This window comes from Nyctereutes procyonoides, unplaced genomic scaffold, assembly GCF_905146905.1.
Source record: "Nyctereutes procyonoides isolate TBG_1078 unplaced genomic scaffold, NYPRO_anot_genome, whole genome shotgun sequence".
Taxonomy (NCBI): Eukaryota; Metazoa; Chordata; class Mammalia; order Carnivora; family Canidae; genus Nyctereutes; species Nyctereutes procyonoides.
In genome coordinates, this window is record NW_026575049.1 from 22,690,047 (window position 1) to 22,711,636 (window position 21,590).

General features: G+C 55.6%; 1 protein-coding gene across 1 annotated transcript in view; it reads left to right on the top strand.

Annotated features, from left to right (window-relative positions):
• The window catches only part of SULT4A1 (sulfotransferase family 4A member 1), a 34,191-nt gene extending 20,615 nt beyond the window's left edge, over window positions 1–13,576 (top strand). Inside the window, exons 5-7 of the mRNA XM_055328648.1 lie at window positions 3,735–3,829; window positions 9,238–9,376; window positions 12,045–13,576. Coding sequence (XP_055184623.1) covers window positions 3,735–3,829; window positions 9,238–9,376; window positions 12,045–12,157 — 347 coding nt within the window. The 3' untranslated portion in view covers window positions 12,158–13,576. The remainder of the gene's footprint in view (window positions 1–3,734; window positions 3,830–9,237; window positions 9,377–12,044) is intronic.
• The last annotated feature ends 8,014 nt before the right edge of the window (window positions 13,577–21,590 follow it).

Consider the following 21,590-nt stretch of genomic DNA (forward strand, 5'->3'; position numbering starts at 1 on the left):
TAATTCTGTTCTTGGTGACAGAGGCCCGGAGACGTGGCCCCCAGCCCCGGGCTGAATGATGGGCAAGGTGTGCTTTGGGTGAGGGGCCAGGCAGTGATCTGCAGCAGGTGTGGGGCTGGGAGGCAGCTTCCCAGGGCCCTTCTGCATCTCCCCTCCTCGGGGCAGGAAGAGACCGGGTCACACCCACTGCACAGCGGCCTTGGCGGTGGGGTCAGCAGCCCCTGCCCGAGGTGGCTCCCCTGCTGCCATCCGTGGCTTCTCCAGGCACCCTTCCAGGACCCACAAGTGGGAGTTCAGTGAGGGCTTGCACCCGGAAGGCCGGAGATGGGCCACATCAGCACTTTGATTAAATCTGGACTGAGACGATTCCATACCCATGTCTGAAAATACACTTTCTGTTTTATTTTGTAACTCAAGTCTTAGTGTTCAGCCCCGCTGTCCAGGTTGTGTCCCAGTTGGAGGTTCTGCAGTGAGATTGTGTGGCCAGCCTGGGGTGAGGTGCAGGGGGGTGAAGCCTGGAATATAGTGCCCCAGATGAGCTCCAGGCGGCCGAGCGGGATGGAAGGCCCGACCCTCACGAGTGCACTGGGGTCCCGGGGCCCTCAGTGCCAGAGCCACCCCGAATCTGCTTCAGCGGTGCTGGGGGAGGGCCCAGGGGAGGAGGCCACAGCACCTGCCCCACCGCCCCCGAGCTGGAAGGCCTTCTGCCCAGCCTGCCCTTCGCCCGGCCTCCCTACCGTCTGGCTCAGGCCCTTCATGGTCTGCCCGGCATTCGGAGGAAGCCGTCACTGCGGCTTCCACAACCATGTTCTTAAGTCTCAGCATGTTCTCCTGCCTCTAGAGAAGCAGCGAGTGGCATGGGGATGGCGCCCCAGGAAGACCAGGTGGCCACCAAGTTCAGACTGCCTCCCAGTGTGGGTCTTAGATTACCTCCTGCTCAGGCCAGAGTGGTTACAAGTCATCCTCAGGCCTCTCCATGTTTTAAAGGTCCCAGCCCAACACTGAAGTCCAAGGCCACACACACTTGCCGTGATCCCACCAAAGCCTCTTGACATGCACACTTAGCTCCCCCACGTCCCCTCGGGTCTCCCAGTGTTGGCTGCCAGCGTACTGCAGCTTGGGCCCTGGAGGCTCGCATTCTCTCCTGTGGTTCTGAAGAATTTGAAGAATGAGGTGTAGGAGCAGTGGCACGGCCATCCTTACTCATAGAGTGAGCTTGGAGGACCCGCTGATGGGGTGTTGTGACCTGTGCACTGGGGTGGGGGGTGCCTGGGGCTGCATGCCCAGGGGCCAGGAGCATGGAAGACTCGCCCTGTAGGCAGGGTGGGCCGCTGGTCCCTCAGATCATCTGCTGGGGTAAGCACACTGGGCTCCAGGAGCAGAGGGACCCAGGTGGGCAGCGGCAGGGGGTGCCTTCCCAGGGTGACACATCCTGAGTGGGAAAGGCGGTGTCCCTGCCAGCAAGGTCGGTACCCCTCTCTGCACCTGCTAACCAGAGCTTGGAGAGACGCAGGCACGTGCTGTCCTTGTGATCACCGACCCTGTGTGAGTGACCACCATCCCCATGCCTCCCTGTCTCCACCACCTGTGTTCTCGTGTGCAGTGACCGCTCTCCTCAGCCCTCACTGTCCCCATGTCACCCCTCCTGCTCAGCCCCCATGGTGTCCCCTGTGGGCTCTGCTTGCCTGTTCTGCAAATTTTCTCACGCAGCCCCTTGGAACGACGGGGTTTTCTTAGCCTGTGTGTTCATGGCTGTTGGACTCCTGCTCTGTCCCAGGGCTCAGGTCACCTGGACTGCGTGCCAGCTTGGGCCCCGACTCAGGAGGCCGGTTCTCTTCTCGGGGCCCCCGTGACCATTAGCCTGTCAGTGAGTGGGTCCTCATCGCCTTCTCTGGTCTCCGCCTTGTCTTCCCTCCAGTGGGAAGGAGGGCCCCCCAGGGTGTTTGGAGTGAGGGGGACCCCAGGCCCAGCAGCTAGACCTCTTCAGTGAGGAGACCGAGGCCCTCGCAGGCCAGGATTTACCCCTCGGTGGGTCCCAAACCAGGCCTTTTGGCTGAATCCCTGTCCCTTCTGTTCTGTCGTTTCTGCCTCTGTCCCCGGACCGTGCCAGAACCCCTGCTTCCTTCCTCGTAAAATGCAGGCTGGGGTCTGGTTGGGCTGCAGGGCCCTTTCTGCTGAGATCCCGCCTTTAGGGCAGCCTCGGCGCCTCCCTTGGGCTGTGGGGCCAGGCTGCTGCGGTGCTGCCACCTGCTGGCGAGACGGCAGGCGGCGCAGGCAGGCGGCCGGTGGTGGTCTTGGGTTTTCCCAGCCTCCGTCAGGTGTTTAAGTCTACAAGCTTCTTGGAGGCTGCGTTTTCTGCTTGAGGTGTGGCCCTGGCAGCGGCAGCAGCAGTCCCCTGCCACCCCGCCACCCCACCCCTTGGGACCCAGAGGGGGACCAGAGTCCTGCCAGAGGGGACGGAGCTCGCGCTTCCCTCCGCAGGCCCATGCGCTCTCGCCGCGCCCGGCCACTCCGAGAGGCAGGTTCTGTGTCACTCCCCTTGAGGAGGTCGAGGCTCCAGAACCTGAAGCAGCCTGTCCAGGTCACACGGCCAGTGCAGAACGCAGAGGCTGTGTCCTTTGCCGTTCTGCTGTGCTCCCTCTGTCCGTCTGACCTGGGCACTGTGCTCCCAGCCACCTTGATGGCCCCGTGTTCCTTACACCGTCAAGCCCATCTGCAATTGTTGTGCACGCTTCAGGGTTTGTTTTCACGTGGGGTGGCCCTCTGTGCCCCCCTCCCAGCAGTGGTCACTCCATATCCTCACCACCTGTGTCCTTGGAGATTCCCCCTGGGCCAGGAACTTCTCGAGCCCGACTGTGAAGGGGGATCCATGGGCCCAATGTTTGTGAGGTGGACAGGCACCCAGGTGAGCAGGGGTGAGGGCAGCAGGGCCACCACTCCTGGCTGGCACCTGGTATGCAGCTGGGCTGCTTGCTGGTGGCCGGTGGGGCCAGACATTCTCTGGCAGAGGCCTTCCTCTGTTTAATGCAGAAGCCCCCTTGGAAGTCTCATCTCTGTGTGAGTAGCTGGGTGAGAATCTTTAGTTCTTATAAAGAACGTTTTGAAGCGGCCTGGCTATGCGGATTGGCACATCCCCCACCTGCCCCTGTGACCCTCACCCCAAACCAAAGCCCTGAGGAGCGTAGGGAGTGCAGGGGCTGTGGTGAGGGGTGTGAGCCTCGTGCGTCAGGACGGAGCCTGCTGCCTGTCTTCATTTCTTCTATTCAGCGTTGAGGCCTCTTGCCTGGCAGGGCCTCATGCTCCAGTCTCAGCGCCTCCCACACCTTCGCTGGCAGCAGCAACTGGCCCTATGTCTCAGTTCCACTAGGCGTCGAGCTCTTCCCAGTGACCACATATCAAACAGAAACTTTTGGGTGCCAGTAGCATCCATCCCCCACGTGAGCAGAGGCCTTTGCCCAGTGGCCAGGTCTTCAAGGCGTCCAGGAGGTGGGGGCAGGAGGGAGGCTGGGAACTCGTGGCAGGAGAGACTTGCACACGAAGCCTAAGGGACGTGGGACTTGAGGAGGGGCTCCTCTGTGGGATGCCCCTGGAGCCGAGAGCTTGTTTCTCTCTTCCTGAACCACAGCTCCTGGGCCATAAGAGGGGAGCCTTCCAGAAGGCAGGGGCCAGGCCACCCCACTTATGCATGTTTATTCCCCCCAGGCTGTGACTCACCTGTCCCCTTGTCTCCACAGTAGGCTATGGCTCCTGGTTTGAGCACGTGCAGGAGTTCTGGGAGCACCGCATGGACTCGAATGTGCTTTTCCTCAAGTATGAAGACATGCACCGGGTGAGTGCTTCAGGGGGCAGGGGTGCGGGCCAGCGCCCCGGCTCTGAGCTCCAATGCAGGAGCCTGTGCGGCACAGCCTCTCCCAGATCCCCCGGCTTCCAGAGAAAGGAGTCTGAAGTTCCAGGTGTGCCCACAGTGCTCCCGGGCTGGTGCTGTGGCCTTCGGGCTGTGCTGGCCCAGGAGGGACCCTGCTCCAGGCGCCAAGGCTAAGGGCTGAGGTGGCAGGGTCCGATTTTCTCTTCTCAGCCTGTTGGCCTTACAGCAGCAGCATCAGGCTGTTCACACAGGGCATGTTCGTCAGTGCGTGGTGTGGGGCTTGGGGGAGGGAATGGCATGAGGTGGCTGTCGCCTGAACGTTCCAGGCTCGGCCGTGCTGTTGGAGCAGTTGAAGGCAGGACGTTGCTTGAGCCCTGGAGACCTCACCATGTGAAGGGGCCCACCGGCCACACAGGCCACACGCCACAGCGTCACTGCCCTTAGCACTTTTGAGGGCCGTAGGTACTGTGTGCTGAGTCCTGTCTGAAGTTCTTTGTGCGTGTGTTGGTTCACTTAGTTCTAGGAGCCTTTTACCCTCTCTGCTGGGGCTGGAGCATCTCTGGAGGGACATTGTCAGGTTTCCCCTTTTTTACGACAGACAAAAGACAAGCCTTCCCCGTGTGCCTTCCGTCTCTGGGGCCTCTGCTCCACTTTGCTGTCAGTCCCTGCGGAGTTGTCCCCTCCTGAGCCTACTCTGGCCGGTTTCGCCCCATTCCCCCCAAGGTGCAGCGCCAGGGCCGCTCCATGTTGCTCAGTCTGGCGGGCAGTGTTCACGTCATCCCACCTGGCCTCCTCCTGCACTCGGGACACCACACGGTCCTGCGTCCCCGGCTGCTGTCTCGTGGGTGCTCCATGGTAGCAGCCCAGCCCTCAGGCCATGGCTCTTGTCCCATCCTCGCCCTTTCCTGGTGACCCCAGGCCAGATGTGGCCCCTCCCCAGACTCGCCCTCCACTGGCACCCCCTGCACCTTTCCCCATGAGCCTCTGGGGGAGGCTGTGAACTCGGCGTGTCTAAACCAAGCTAGAGGTTTCCCCTCACATCCTCCATAGCTCCTCCATGTGAGGTCATGGCAGCCAAGCCTGTCTGTGTCACTCAGGCGAAAATCAAGAATCATCCTCGACTTCTGACTTCCTCTCACACCCTGTGTCCATCTTCCCAATCCTGCAGCTTCTGTCTTCAAAATACTCCCTCATCTGACCATGTGTCCTGCAGTCTCCATGGTCCGGGTCAGCATCGCTTCAGGCCTGGATCATCGCTCGCGTGGACTCCTGGGTGTTCTCCCTGCGTCCCCTGAGGCCTGTGCACTGTGCCTCGGCTGCTCCGCTGGTGCCCACGCCGGTCAGATCGCACCCCTTCTGGCTGCACGTTGCTCTGGGTGCAGGTCAGGGCCCACTTGGTGGCCCAGTGCCCAGGCGTCCGGCTCCACGCTGGCCTGCTTGCCATTCCTTCAGCTGGTGCGTGGCCTTCTGTTTTAGGACCTATACGTGGCCTTGCCTGGAATGTTCCTCCCCTCCGGTGTCCGCACGGGTCACTTCCTCACTTCATCCGGGTCTTGGCTCCTGTCAGTGACCCTTCCCCTGGTCCCCACTTGAAATCGGCCCCTCTGCTCCCAGCACTTCTCTTTTCCACATCATTTTTCTCCTCAGCATCTACCATCCCGTCCCATATTTTATCCTTTGTGTCTGTGTTTTGCTCACTGTCCCCTCCACCAGAATAAGCTCCACAGGGGCTGGGAGTCTGGGGGCCTATTTATGCTTTTAAGTCCGAGCCTGACGCAGAACAGATTCTCAGGGAGTGTCTGCAGGTCGAATGGATGGCTTCACCTTAGGAGCCCTTTCTCCCTATTAGGAAGCCAGGGGCCCGGGGAGCTGTGGGACCGGTGGTGGGGGAGCAGGGCCTAGTCCGGCTCCTTGCCGGGGCCCTGACCGCTCCCTGCAGTTGGTGGTGGTGAGCGGGCAGGGAGGACGGCACCAGGCTGAGCAGCCTGGCGTCCTGACCGAGGCGGTGGCCCAGGTGAAGGCGTTCATCTACCTGTTGGGTCCGGGAGAGTCCCCGTGGTTCCTGGTGGTAGGAGTGGGGACCCGGTGACGCTGGGCAAGGTCAGCAGGGCCTGGGGTGGAATTTGGACTCGATCATACTGGAGATCCGCTGGGAAACACGGAAGGAAGAGCAGGCTCTGCGTGAAGACGGAGAGCTCACTTTAGGCCTTGCTAAGTGTGCGGGGACTGTAAGGCCAAGCAGGGGTTCCGTGAGCAGCAGACCACATGACCCAAGCTCAGAAAGGGGACGAGTGGTTTGGGACCCCCCGTGAGTCCTGCCTGTGCTGCCTGTGTCATGCAGCCTCCCACACGGACGCCGGGCCGGGCCACGGGAGTTTGGAGACCTGGATAGGTACGCTGCAAGCAGGGGCTGGGGGGCCCGCGTGCTGGGGCTGGCCCTTGCCGAACACACAGGGACGCCATGGGGAGGAGAATAGGTGGCCCAGCCGCCAGCCCTGCCTGACTGACAGGCATGTGAGCAAGGCCACCATGGGGCTCCCAGACCCCGGCAGTGTGCAGGGGCTGACCTGGTGTTGGAAGTGGACATCTCACCTTGGGACCCGTGTGGGCCCTGTAAGCCGGGAGATGAGACGGAGGATCGGGAGGCATCATCTTGAAACAGGGCCTGACGCGGGCGGGCCTGGCAGTTGGTGGGCCCTCAGCAAGCATCTGTCCCTGTTCTTCCCACCCGTCAGGGAGCTGCAGCGCACACTTGAGGTCAGGTGTACAGACCGCAAGACTTGCTAGACTTCTTAGAAGCACACATCTGCCTGTCATCCAGATCGTCATCCAGATCGAGATCCAGAACATTCTGGCCTTTTCTGGTTAACACCTCTGCTTCCCAGAGGCGACCACTCTTCTGACCTCTGCTGGTTCAGATTAGTTGCGCTTGTTTTTGAACCTCCCAGGAATGGGCACCTGGGTGTGCGCGCTGACATCTGGCTGCTTTTGCTCAGTGTAGCGTCTTGAGGTTCGTGTGCTTTGTGTGGCAGGGTGGTTCTCCTGTCCCCGTGGTATTTGTTCCATTGCAGCAGGAATCGCCACTGCGTATCAGTCCCTCAGTGTTGCTGTTTGGAGTGGTTATGAGTGGATTGCTGTGAACATTCTCACATCTTGGTGGACGTAAGCTTGCTTTTTCCCTGGGTGCCTACCCGGGGTGGGTGTGCTGAGGCTGGGCGTGCGGCTCCGCTGCTTACATTATGCCTTGTGCACTCCCGGGCTGCAGGCCTGGTGTGGAAGAAGCTTGTGCAGCTGCAGACAGCTGCAGGGACCAGGGGCCCGGAGACCAGCTTCTTCCCAGAGCTGCAGGAGAATTGGCTGTTGTAGTTACTAAAGCACGCCGGAGTGGGATGCCACCTTTATGTAGGCTCCGTAGCTAAAACACAGGTTTGTGCCTGCCTCCTCTGGGTTCAGGCCAGGCGGTTAAAGGTGAGTGTTCACTCTCTGCCTTACTAGGCCCCTCAGGGAAAAATTTAGACCAGCTGCTTTTGATTGAAATCCAGACCGCCAGCCCCACCTGCACCTGTCTCCGCCTGGACCATTGCTTCCAATGCCAAAGGGACCAAATGGCATTTCTTGTGGTCAAGGTCATCATTTCTAATTGTTGACTCTTTTTCCAGAAACCTCGGTAAGGGCCTGGATGTGTTTAATAGAGATGAAGTGACTGTACGTCCCATTTTTAGGAATTCACATTGTTTACATTTTATTCCAAAAAAATAGCGCCCAAGTGAACATCACTGGTCTCCAGGAGTGTGAACAGGCTTGGCACGTTCTCACCTTGGGGCTAGATGATAGTACTTAGCACCTGCGCTCTTGCTGTCTCCCTGCCCCCCCCACCCCCGGCGGTACATTCCCCCAGGAGCTCCTACATCTCACCCTGTGCTGTGGACTGCCCCGGTGTGTCACCCCACAAAGCCTGCGGTCCCCCGTGAGGTATTTTTGCCAGCCACAGGTGAGTCTTGACTGTGACCAGGTGGCTGTGCTGGGGCTGGAGCTGTGAAGCTCGAGAGGTCCTGCAAGCTGCCCGGAGCTACACTGGGCACACGCTGGTGAATGTGCCTTCCTCCCCGGGTGGATGTTACACCAGTGGTGTGTTGTCCCCATTAGGGTTCCGTTGGCTGCTCTAGCAGTCTGGGTCCCTCTCCTGTGCCGTCCTCTCTGAGGGCCGGTGTCTTCGATCTCTGCTGCTGCTTTTTTACTTTCAATTACAGATACTGGGTGACAGGGCAAGCGAGAGGAACTCTTTCTCTTCCTTTTTATCTTAACATTTCTGGCACTTCTGATCCTGGCCAACCATGTGCCCAGGGATTAGAGCCGAGCACCTACGCCTCTGCCTCTGCCCGGTGGGAGCCCCTGAGCGGGGACAGCTGCAAAAGCGGGGCGCAGAGCCCAGTGGTAATTACCGAGGGAATCCAGAGAGAAGCCGACACTCAATCCCCAGAACCTTCAGCTCTCCCAGAACTTTTTTTTTTTTAAGGTTTGCAAATTACCACAGCAAAGAAATTAAATGGGTTTCTTTATCATAGGACTTTATCATAGGACTTCTCAGGGGCTTTACTCTGCTAGCTGCTTTATAAACCACCAAGGAGGCAACAGCCTCCAGTGTTTCCCTGAGTGGAACCTGGATGTTGCCAGAATTGGGGGACTGCCTGGTGGCAGGTCAGGGTTCTGGGCACAACATTTAGCCACGCACAGATTGAGAATATGAGGCGCCTTGGTAGTTCCCAGGGAAAAGAGCAGCATTGGGGAAGGGCTGTGTGTGGTGAGCAGGTGTGTGCCCCTCCTGAGACTCAGGCTGTGTCCCTTATGCTCCCACTATCCTGAAGGGTGGGGTGTCAGGGTCCAGACATGGCTTTATGTCCGTCGAGTCCAGCGTAACTGAATCCTCCCAGCAAGTCAGCTCCTCCTGCCGGCTGAGGTAGGCTGGCCCTGGGGCCTGTGTGGGGTCCCAGGGGCCTCCTTGCTTTTCCAGCTGACTGCATGGAAGGAAGAGGAAGGAGAGAGTGAGCCGGTCTGGGTCCTGGCACAGTTCGTAAGTGAATTTTTACGTCTTACGGCTGTTTTAAAATGACCACAGTGCTCTCAAGACCTCACATCTGCTGCAAGTCCCCCAGAGGCCTGGGGTCTGAATTCCAGCCCTGCCATTTGAGAGCTGAGTGCCTGGGGGCAATTTTTTAACCTGAGTTTATTTCCAGACAAGACCACTATCAGGCTCGTCTCCAGGACCCAGTAAGGAAGTGTGTGCAGAGTACCTGGCGAGAGACCAGCCGAGAGTCTCGGGTCGGCAGAGGCGCCTCCTCTGACAGGCTCCTCTCTCTGCTCTTGTGTTCCAGGACCTGGTGACGATGGTGGAGCAGCTGGCCAGATTCCTGGGGGTGTCCTGTGACAAGGCGCAGCTGGAGGCCCTGAGCGAGCACTGCCACCAGCTAGTGGACCAGTGCTGCAACGCCGAGGCCCTGCCAGTGGGCCGGGGTACGCGCCCTGCCCCCCTCCCCTACTGCTGCCTGGGGCCCCCACAGCAGCATTCCCTGCCCTGGGCCCAGTTTCCCCAGGGCTCTCTGCTCCGTGAGGGCAGGAAGGTCCTCCAAGAGCCGTGTGGAGGCCCCGTGGCCAGGACTGCACCTGCGGCTGTGCAAGTGGCCTCGTGGGGCACACGGGGTGACAGCTGGGATTTCGTTGGCAAGTTGTTTCAAGCAGGCCCCCTCCCAGACAGCCCCTCGGGGCACAGCCTGGGGCTGGGGCTGGGGAGCTTCGTGGCCCCACGCCCGGCGCTGCCGCTCCCCTGTGCTCGCACGGTGGGTCCAGCGCCGGGGTGGCCTGTCGCAGGGCTGCCCCAGGGCTGCTCCCAAGGAGGCCGGCCCTCGCTTCTCCTGCGCATGAGGCCCTTTGAGGCAGGGACGTAGGCCAGGCAGGAGCCCCTGCGGATCTGCCTGGAGTGCTGTCCGTCCTTCAAGGCTTGGGACACTCAAAACGTCTTGACTGTGGAGCATCAGGCCTTAGAATAGCCCGACCCCTAGGTGGTGGCCGTGGCCACATAAACGCCCTCTTGGCAAGTACGGGTTCTCTGTGACACTCGGTGTTGTGGACCTGCCGTTGGCTCCCAGCTGTGTGGATTCAGAGCTTCCTCAGGCAGCAGAGTGTTCGAGGCACCGGGCCGGAGGTGCCGCTGGAGCCCGCAGCCTGAACTGGTGGGCGGGGCCGGGCCCCGTGTCCCGGGGTGGGGGGCCTCGGGAGCTTCTCCAGCTCCTCTCTAGAAAGTGCTCTTCTCTACCAAGGGGCTGGTGGGGGCGGCTATCTGGCTGATGGGGCGGTTCCGAAGGTCAGGGGGCGAGCAATCCAATGAGACCACGGCACCTCACCAGTGATTTCCTGGCTGCATCTTCACAAATATTTATTATTTAAAATTTATTTGCTATTTTTTAGTTTTGCTTTTGCTGTGTTTTGTTATCCTTGGATGTGACCTTCTCTCCAAAATACCCCTTTTGGTTCATTTGCGTGGTAAAGAAGTGTCGAGAACATACTGCGTGCCCATATGCTCCTTCTGATGTGTTTGCTTTATCATTGTTTACCTTGGTTTTGCTTTATTTCAGTTCTTTGATTTTGTTTTCTTTTAGCACATTGCCTCTTTGCTCAGAAGACCTCCTTGCGTTGGTGAGAACGCAGGGCTGGAGTAGCCAGCTGCATTGCTTAGATTTGATTCATATCACAGCATAAATTGCACTGTCTTGATTCCAAACCCTAAACCAGGTGGGTGACTCCTTTGATGAGCTCTCAGCTGAGAAAAATAATCAGGGAAAAATATATTTATAGTGTGGTTGGTCTAGAAGCTTCTCATTTTGTCCCTGAGGTCTCATTAGAGGGTAGCAAGAACAATTTCTCTTCTTGGATATTTTTTTTTCCCTCTCTGACACCGACATAGTTTTTCATTACCAGAGAGGAAGCTGTTGGCACATTAGATCTGGTGGCTCAGCGTTTGCGGGGTTGCAGTTTCATACTTGAGGTCTTGCCGGGACAAGAACTTCTGTTAATAAGGGACCTAATGAAGGATATTTGCTGCAGACAGCCTGGGCTCTGACCTCAGAGATGCTGACTGGGAAGGAATCCGAATCGACCATTTCAGTCCCCTGAGGCTGTTAAAAGCCCAGTGGCGACGCTCGGGGGATGGTCTTCACTGCTCCTGGAGCTGGGGGCTCGGAACCCCCGCTCCTGACATCCTCCTGGGCGCCACTCGTGTCTGACCAGACCATCTGAAGGCTTTGTAGTTACAAGAAAAGTGGGTCTGGTGGCCTCGGGCATCCTTAGCTGACTTTCCCTGCTAAGCCTTCCTAAGTGAACAGGTAGCCCGTGCCCCCTCATTAGTCCGCAGGCCCCAGGCTCCTGCATGTCAGCCCGGAGAGGTGTCTGTTTTGGGCGAGCCCCCCTGAGCTGAAGCTGCGCATTGCAGCTGGGCCTCGGCCCGGACTCACTGACATGGGGGTTGAGTCAGCCAAGAGCACCTCTGGCATCTAGTTGCCAAAAGCCGGTTTACAATGTGACTCTTCTGCTCCCTTTAAATTCCTCCCTAAGGCTGCATGGGCATGCTTCTCAAAATCTTCACCCTTGACCCGGTCAGAAGGCATCCTACTCACCATAAAAGGTTTCTGCCTTTTTGGATGATTTTTTGTTGTTGTTTTTCCTTTTCAAATTCTCCAGAACCAAATGCCGCCTTGGTGGAGCTGTTGAGTCGTGAGTGAGTAATGATATCAGGGAGGACCCCAGTGCACATGATGCCCAGAGCTGTAGATCCATTCTACAGACAGGGTCCATCCTCTGGGGTGTCATGAATCACCCTCCGCATGCCTGGGTGCCAGCGACACACCAGGGAACAGAGCAGAGGCCCTCCTCGCTCGGGAGCCTCAGCTCTGCATACTTGTGCTGCTGGGCTCACACGGCAGGGAAGGGACACCTCAACAACCAGACTTAGGGAAACGAGCTCAGCTCGTCCATGGTTCAGGTGGCCTGTCCTGTCCATAGGCCAAGGTCAGAGGGATCTGGGGATAGATCTGGAACCTTCTAGAACCACTTCCAAGGCTTCCTTTGGTTCAGTGTCTGGCCCGACAGCAAGTGAATTCAGCAAATTCTGCTCTCGTTTGTGTTCCAGGAAGAGTCGGGCTGTGGAAGGACATCTTCACCGTCTCCATGAACGAGAAGTTTGACTTGGTGTATAAACAGAAGATGGGAAAGTGTGACCTCACGTTTGACTTTTATTTATAATAACAGCAACAGCAAACTTGCATGCTCACAATACCCAGACACTCTACTAGCTAAAAGTCCCGTATGCACTCATTTGTTCCCTGCTGGACGAACTCCGGAAGCAGTGAGGCCTGGGGGAGGGAGGGAAGCAGCCGAGACGCCGGAGGGAGAGGGGCCCTGCTTCCGACCCACAGCAGCTGTCTTGCCTTGGGGATTGGAAGTCTCTACATGTCTGATTACAAACGTGGTAAAGAGCGCAGTTCTGATGGCCCGTATCATCAGTATAAAGTCTGTAACATATGCAGCTAGAATGTCTACCTTTTACAACCCCACATTATTTATTGTATTTTATAGAGCTTTTCACTGGAAATCTAAATAAATGTCAGTAAACCAAATAAAAGTTCATTTCCGAGGGGACTCAGGAGCGAGCCACACCCGAATGGTAGAGAGATCTCAGGGCTGACTCTTTTATTTTTGTAGTTTTGTTCTGCAAGGCACAGACCTTCTGTTCTCACGTGGCCCGGGATGTGGGTGAGGACACAGGATGAGTAGGGTGGGGGGCGCTGGTTCCTTTTGATGAGTTCAGTTCTTTGTAACCTTCCTGAACAAAGCAGAGACTGCCCGCTAGGCATTTGCAGAAAGGACACCCCTCTGGCGACTCCCAGCGGGCGGCCTCAAAGGCCCAGTCCCGAGGAACCTGTGGAACATTCCCTGAGGGAACCTGTCCGGTGAGGCCAGCACACGGGCTCTAATGCAGTGACCGAAGAAGCTGCCCCTGAGCCTGTGCGGAATCTGAGTTCTCATTCCGCTCGAGCTCTTCTTCCCTGAGGCAGAAACCCATTTCTGCAGGCAAGCAGATGCTTGACAGTAAGTTCCTGAGACTTGATCACCATTCGGTGTTTCCGTCTGTACCTGCGGCTCTTGGCCACGGGAGAACCATTTGGCGGGTGTGACGCCCTCTTTCGCTCGGACTGGTTGGCCATCTTACCTTTGTACCTCGGTGTACCTGAGGGAGCAGAGGGGGTGTCTTAACCTTGCTCCACTGTGTGGCCCCCATTTGGCTGGAGAAGCATCGAGACCCGGCCAGGTAGCAGCAGGGCCGGCAGCTAGTTCAGATGCGTGTCGCCGCGCTGGTGGGACTGGTGTTGTCCTGGATCTTTACGTGGCGGGAGGGTCGCCGCTGTGTGAGGGTCTCCGTGCTGCGTTGCTGTCTTGGAAAAGGTGCGGAAACGCGCCCGTGTTTTATTTGTAAAGGAGCAGCTTGAACAGGGCAGGTGGCATGCAGCATCGCATGGTGGGCTTGGCAGCACCTTTTCTGTGTATCTGTCAGGGAGGCTGCTTTCTGTGAAATTTCTTTTCTATTTTTCTATTTTTAGTACTGTATGGATATTACTGAGCACCACACATGATACGTCTGTGCTTGCTTGCATCTTTAATAAAGACACGTCCCATGCCTTGTGTTGAGCGTCTGCTGATGGGTGAGAGGGGCTGTATTTCGGGGCAACTCGATGTGGGCACCCTGGACGCCAGGTCCCTGGGGCCGACCGCAGGGGTCGCAGACCCGCGTTGGCTTGGCTGTTTCCCTCCAATCCAGACGTGCCAAGCGGTGAATCTCCCTCACTGTTTGTCCGTTCACTGTTGATCTTTCTTAGAAGCTGAAGAGGGGGTGGAGAAAAGGAGATGGGGTGCAGGGCCTGCCCGGGAGGGTCCCATGTTCCGGATCTGGAGACGGGCCCGGCCGATTGCACTTGCCCACTTTGACTTCCAAAGCGCGCCTTCCTGATTGCCAGTGGCAGGAGCATCCAGGATGTCGTCTTACCTGACAAAGCTCGGGCTTCCTGTTGTGTTATTTTCGAACAGGCCAGTTCCCTTAGGTCTTGGGGGGAACCCCCAGAGCTGAAGTTGGGCTCTGAAGTTACCCTTGAGCCCTGGGCCCGGGTCAGTCCGTGGAGCGTCCAGTCTGCTGCCCCAGAGGCTCTGCTCCCGGGCCGTTTGCAAGTCAGCCGCGAGTCCAGGGGCGGCCGGTGTCTCCCGGCCCCGCGCACTTGCTGCATCACTCCTGTCACCCACTCATTTATTCAGGAAGCACGAGAGCCTCCGAGGCCCCGGCGCTGCTGTGGGCACTGGGGTCCAGCAGGGAGCACAAGAGGGCCCAGCCCCACCGGCTCCCACTCGGCGGGAGTCGAAGTCCCCATCACAACCCCTGTATGTGTTCCAGCTCAAGGACCGGAGGGATCCGTGACAGCGGGGAGCGGGGGGCAGCGACAGGGCCAGGCTGGGAGCCCGGGAGGGCGGGAGGGCAGGCTGAGGCAGCAGGAGCTCCGGTGGGAGCGCAGCCAGGAGCCAGCTCTCCGAGGGGCTTCCGGTCGTGGCAGTTGGGGTCCAGTAGTAGGAACTCGGAAGCCCCGGGAGGGTTTGACCAGAGGAATACTTGTCTGGTTTGCATTTTTACAGGCTCCCCGGACTGGACGGCTTGAGGGCCTTGGTCCTGGCTGTGGGGTTCACTCAGGCCACAGAAAGGGGGGCGGTGCTGTGTTAGATCTCCCCCGGGGGTCCCCCTGGCCCGACAGGTGGTCTGAGCTTCGTGAGCAGCGTGTACCAGGCTCAGCACTATCTGCGGTTCCTGCCTTGCACACTCTGGAGCCAAGGCCAGGGGGACGTAATCTGAGGCACGGGTGCGTGAAGCTCGCCAGCCGAGCCGGTGGGGAGGACGAGTGACAGGGCGGAGTGGCTGGTGAGGGCAGGTGGGATCTGAGTAGAGCCATGAGGGTGAGCGGTCTGGCCAGATCAGCCGCCACGGCGGTCCCGAGTGGCAGGTGCTGGCTGGGTGCCCAGCCTTTTGGCTTCACAGACCAGCGGGACGCAGGAAGCATCGCAGGGCCCAGCCCAGGGTCCTGCTCCCGCACAGCGGTGTCAGGCCTCGGCAGGCGGGGCTGTCCCAGGGTCCTCCTAACTCTGACCCTGTGCCACCCGGGGTACGACATGGGTGTCCCTCCTCCCGTCCAGGTGCTTCCCCTGAGAGGAGCAGGTAGGCCTCCGAGCAGACGCAGCAGCCCTCCCACCCCAGCGGGTCAGCCACCGAGCTGGTTTTTTGGGATTTTTTAAAGATTTTATTTATTTAGTCATGAGAGACCCAGAGAGAGAGGCAGAGACACAGGCAGAGGGAGAAGCAGGCTGCAGGCAGGGATCCTGACGTGGGACTCGATCCTGGGACTCAGGAGTCACACCCTGGACCAAAGGCAGGCGCTAAACCACTGAGCCCTCCAGGGATCCCCCACCGAGCTGGTTTGATCCGGTGTCACGATTTACACGGGAGACCATCTCCGTCCACGTCCCCCTCACAGAAGGGTCTTCTTCACAAGGAGCGAGGTGGCTTCTGAGCAGAAATAGCAGCCACGTAAGGGGCTGGCTCCACTGGGCAGATGCCCCCCGTGGCCGCGGCCCATCCGCCAGGAGCCTCATCAGGCCACCACTGGGACGGCCCTGCCGCCACTGTGGGGCCTCAGCTCCACGCGTACAGGCCACGCGTGCAGTCCCCAGCCTGGCAGGTCCAGGTGTGCGACAGGTTCCCACTTTTCCGAGCGGGTGACTGCTGCTCGAAACAGGTGGAGGGAGTCCTCGGGTCCTTGGGCAAGCACCGTGAGTGTCACTGTCCTGTAGGGTTTGCCCCCACCCATGCAACATCCTTGCCCACACTTCCTTATAGAATGAGCACTTTCAGACTGCGGTGGCACGTTGGTCGGATGGCTTGGCCTTGCCCACCGAGGAGTGCCCTCTGACGTCCCTGATGGCTGGTCACCCTGTCCCTGACAAGCTCGCCCCCTCCTGCGATGGCCATTCTGTTGCTGGGGTGCCCTCAGCCACGTCCTCCGGCCCCTGCCCCAGCCTGGGCCTCTGCTCCGGCCTCCCTCGCCGGGACGGCAGCCCTGCCTTCACCTGGGGAGCGGCCCCTCTGCTCCGCTCCCCCCACCTTGGTCCTCCCCCACCTCACTGCGCTGCCGTTGTCTCCCCCTGTAGACAGTGATGCCCAAAGGCAGGGCCGTGCCAGGCCTTTCCCTAGGTTGAAGTTTGGCATATAATCAGCACTTAATAATTGCTGAGGAAGTGGCATCTTTCATTGCTAGGGTGGATTTTGCTTTTTCTGAAAACTGTCTGCCCTGCACCTTCTCTGCTGCGTGTCCTTGGAGCTTGTGTCTTCCGAGATGAGAGCCGGGCTGCTCTCCTGTCTGCCCACCCCGAGACACCACTCTGGGCCTCTGCCCCCCCACTACATGCTTCTTTCTTTGCTGTTAACCGGGCCGTGCTCTGGTCATCTGAGGTGCCCTCCCCGGAACATCCTTCCTGACAAATCACTGGCTTCTCAGATGTAGGTGTAACTGTGGGAGGGACAGTTTCTGGTGCCCATCCTATCCCCGTCTTTCTCCCTCTGTCTCAAAGCCCAGAAACACAGGACCTGTAAGAACGGCTTAGACCCTTCGCTGGGCACGCCTCCCCCTCTTCCTTCATCTCCTTTCTGGGTGTTTATTGAGCATCTACACTGTATTGTCCCAGTGTGGGTCCTGGAGACACAGAAGATTACAGTAACTCTCCCCTTCAAATTGAGCACCCCACTGCTCTGTTCCCTGGGGACTCTGCTCTCATTTATCACCCAAATACCTACGGAGAGAGCCCAGGTGGGGGATCTGAGGACCTGGGCTCTGGAGTCCTTGTTCTGTCTTGGTTGGCAGTGTGACCCGGGCAAACGAGCTGCCTTCTCTCAGCCTGAGTCTCCATCCTTCCCAGATAGATGTTTTGTAGTAAACAGTCTCTAAGATTTCTTGTGCTCGTTCAGGTCTCCATCCTTCGGCTCAGTGGGCTCTCCTGGTATCTGCAGCAGAGCACTGCCCAGCGTATGTGCACAGCTTCTCGACAAATGGCAAGCGGAGTGGTGCAGAGAGCCAGCACTGGGGAGATCCAAAGCAAAGAGAGGTGCCACCAAGGACAGCAGGCGGACTGCTTCATGTCAGAACCAGGCCACGGGCTGGGGCTGGAGACAGGTGGGAGTAGATGGGGGCAGAGGCCAGCAGGAGGCATGCCAGGTAGAAAGAAATAAGATACACTCAAATGAGTCGGGCACCCCAGCTCTGATTCTGGTTCTGCCAGTATCTGTGGGACCATGAGTGAAGCCCCATTTCATCCTCCCCTAAGGGGGATGTCTCAGCCCAAGAGTCTTGACATTCCACCCAGCACAAACATTCTGTGACTCTTATGTGGTCCAACTGTCCATTGACTCCACCCAGGTGGGGCTGACGAATTGGGGAGACCGGTGAACTTGAAGCCAGTGATGGACTCTGCTAGCAAGGGCAGAGAATCAGTCACAGACACACCTGCCACACAGCTTGAGCCTACAACCACCATCTCCAAGGCTTGCTGAGCCTTTGCCAAATCTACACATCAGATGACAACTTGATTCTCACACTTGGATCCCTGTGAGCTAGTTGGCACCGGATGTCTGAGCCACAGTCCCTAAATCTGCCCCTCACCATTGACGGAAGGAATCTGTGCTCTATTAAAAGCATTCTTCAAACAGCAGAGAATGCTAAATGTGTTTAAAATGTAAAAACCAACCAGAAAATGCATTTTATTCTCCTGAAAGTTGTAATCTTTGCATATCTCCATGGTATTGAGCACCAGCTGGGAACAGAAGTCCTAAAATACCCAAGCAAGGCCATCTCTGCAGAAGGAAAGACTCTCAACAGAGCCAACAAGACTCTCTCTCCTCCGATTTATGCATCCCCAAAAAACTTTGAAGTGGATTGGTTAAGATCTTGTTTTCTCCCTAGTGCTCCTGTCTCTCAGTTCTCTCCTTTATACTCCATGGTACATGTGATTTCCAGAAAAAAATCTCAAATACGTTGGTGGCTTGGAACTCGTCTCACTCTGCTCAAGAACCACTGGCTGTTTGGACCTCTGGGTCCACACTGAGGCTGTTCCCTCTGCCTGTATTGCCATTCCTCAACATAACGTGGTTGATGCTGATTTGGGCTCTGAGCTCCGCACAGGGATGGTCCTAATTCAAGAACCCCGATGACCCCCTCCTGCTCCTTGAGCACTGCCAGGGGGTCGGAGCCACTATGCTGCCTCTCATAACATACCCCAGACGCAGTGACCATCTGCTCCTTCAGGCTAGGCCATGGCTCTTCCTTGGCATGAAGGAGTTAGCTCATAAGAGGTGGTGAAGTCAGCAGTGGCCAGTGAAGCATTGATGGCAGGACTGTGCCCACTGACTGCCGAGTTCAGCTACACGTGGTCATCCAACAATCTCTGACTGCAAGCACATCATTTGTTGCTTGCCATGCAGGCCCTCTCTGGCCTGGCACTGCCGCTCACTCCGACGCCCTGACCTACACTCTCGAGGCTCTCTTCCCCACCCCCGATGGACTACTTTGCCCTCTTGGAAAACCTTCCCTGCTACCTCTAAGGGCTGCCGATTCGTGTCTACCACCTACTCTGAGTTGGCCTTAAATCTCAACCTTTAGGAGGCTGTTATGACTCAGTCTTAGCTCACCAATGCTGCCGTCCTATAGGTATTGGGGCTTCCCTGCTTACCAGAGATGTTAGGAGGGCTGACAATTATAGCAGCCAGACCTTCAGTGGCTGGGGGCTGCCTCTACCCTGGAGTCTCTGCCACACGTGAGGCCTCCAGAGAAGGCCAGAAGCGTCCTCAGCCTGGAGAATGGGTGACTGCTGTGTCCCACTCCCACCTTGAGACAGGATGTGGCAACCAGCACCTTTCTCCCCAGAATAGAGCGTGCCAGGTGTTAGAACCTTCAATTCTGAAGGAGTGTTAATCCCCTGGAATAGTATATTGGCTTACATTTGTTAAGAAAACATTTTGTAACTTTTCAGGCTTCCTTTCCAAGATCTATATTCTCAGCCCCAAGTAGATGTAAGTAGAGACGGTGCTCATTTGTCACTTTGTCACCACGCTGTGCTTAGCACAGTGCCCCATTCCTATCAGGTAATCAATAAATGCTTGTTACCTAACTAAAGGCAAATTAAATGCTAAACAGCACTAATTACAAGCTGTTGCAAGATCCTGGCTCTTAGCAAAGAGAATTACTTGTGATTGTCGGGGGTTTGCCCAGGTGTAGGAACATGAAATTATTTTCCAACTGCTGCTTTATTCCGAGGGGTGGGCCGTTCTTCCAAGATTGCTGTAACATAATGTTCAGAGGGCAGGATTCATTAAGATTCTAAATGCCAGTATTCCACACTGTGGAGTCTTGTTCAGGAGCAAGATAAGTGGATTTTTTTTTTCTTTTTTTTTAAGATAAGTGGATTTTGATGTTTTGATTCCCGGTTCCATGAAAGGAGACGACCAGTTACTATTACAGGAAATCAAGGGCTCATGAGTGCGTTAGCACACCGCAGGGGAATGAAAACATGCAGACGTGCTACATGGAGCCTGCACATAGTCTCTGTCCACGCATCACCCTAAAGCAGGGGCAAAAATGACCCCGTTTACAAATAATGATTATTTGTAGTGACAGTGTTTAATATGTGCCATTTAATTTCTGGCAGATTGTACTAAAATGAGCAGCTGTAGCAGCCGTCAAGGTAAATATCAGAGAGAAAGCATCTATTTTTGTAAAGAACAAAATAACCACAGTAGCTTTTCCAGAGGAGCTACTTATACCTCATTTATTTTTATTTAATTTTTTTTTCTTCAAAGGACAGCTCAGAAAACTCTGGTCTCCATTTTATGAGGCCATCAAAAGGACAGCAGTCAGAGCAATCTTTTCATAGCAGATTTCCAGGGAAGTTGTCAACTCTCATTTAGATGCATTATGTATCTCTATCACATGTCTGCACTTCCTTCCTTCCTTCCTTTATTAATAGAGAAAGTGAAAAACAGTACTTAACTTCTTAGGGGTTAATCAGTTCCTGCTGCGTATTTCTCCACATGAAGGCATAACTTCCACTTACAACATCATTATTGATTACGTGAAATGATTTCAGGCTGAACTTAAGTCCCTGAGGTGTACAGAATTGTGGTGGGTATTCAAAACCTGGAGGGAGGAACCGAGGATTATTGTTGCACAGCTCTCCATCACCCCGAGCTTCCTCTTGATTGCTGAGGGGATGAGCTGTCTGTTGGCTGTTGTAAGTGTGCAAATATTTTCTCCAACTTCCCATGGCTTGCTTCTCCAGATTACCATTAAAGGTTTTGAGCAGCAGATTCCTGCATAGGAATAAGTGGTGGAGACTGTACCGATTCCTTGGGCAGGGAGCGTTAGAAATTTGAAGGATGCCAAATGGTATTTTGGACCAAGGTAATAGGTTCAGGTTCAGCGCTGTTGAAAGTAGATCTGCTACAGGCATCTAAGGTAGCTGTCAATGTTCTGTGGAAGGTATGGTCAAGGAAGACAGCAGTGTCCTGCAAACTCCCTGGGCCACTGTCACATTGCAGAACTCTGGTCTGGGTGAACAAAGACCAAACCAAATCTAATGGACTTTAGGGACTTATCAGGACAATAAACAAGTGAAGTTAATTGAAATCTTGTAATTAACAAACACCTAAGTTAACTCTTTGTGGAAGTGAAAAAATTTCCAGGAGCAGGGAAAACTCTTTGGAGTGAAGATGCTTTTAGGAAAAAAAGAAAAAGAGGATAAACGCGACTAAATCTCATGTCAGATTGATCTAATTAGTCAACTAAATTCATGAAAAAATCATCCTTGTGTTCAAGGAAATAAATGAGGATTTTGAGTTTCCCAATTCTTGGCAATGTTACCCCAATTATATGTTTCACTCACCTACTGAGTTCAGATCAGTTCCAAAGACATATATTAAGTCCCTGCTAAATTCCTTGTTTGCTGACACAGCAACTATCAGGATATTTCACTTATAATTTTCCCTCAGAAAAGAGTGTTTCTAAATACTAGAATCCTTACAAAGGCTCTCATGTAGCAGCTTATCATGTCACTTTATTTTGAACAATGTATTGCTGCAACTATGCTGGTTTTGAACAAGCAGACATTTGATGGAATTAGAGAAAAAGACAGAGAGAGAAATTTAACACAGATTTAGTAAATTTCTAGGCTATGTCTTTGTGTTTTTTGGTGTTGGACATGTTAGATGTCATTTTAAATATGCCTTCAAAAGCATACTTTAAATAAAACAATAGTGAGATAATCCTGGAGATTACAAAGAGTCACAGAATATATTTTTAAAAACAATTTTTAAAAACAAGGCTCACTGCCACAGAAAAGAAAATGGAGCAGAGCAGTATCTGAAGAGATACTGGCTGAGAATTTGTCAAAGCTGATGAAAGACATTAAGACACAAATTCTAGATTTGCTACAAAACCCAAGCAGATAAAGACAGAAAACCACATGTAGGCACATCTTGACTTCTGGAGAAAAGAAAGAGTAACAATGACACAGAAGACTTTGCAGCAGAAATGATGGAAAC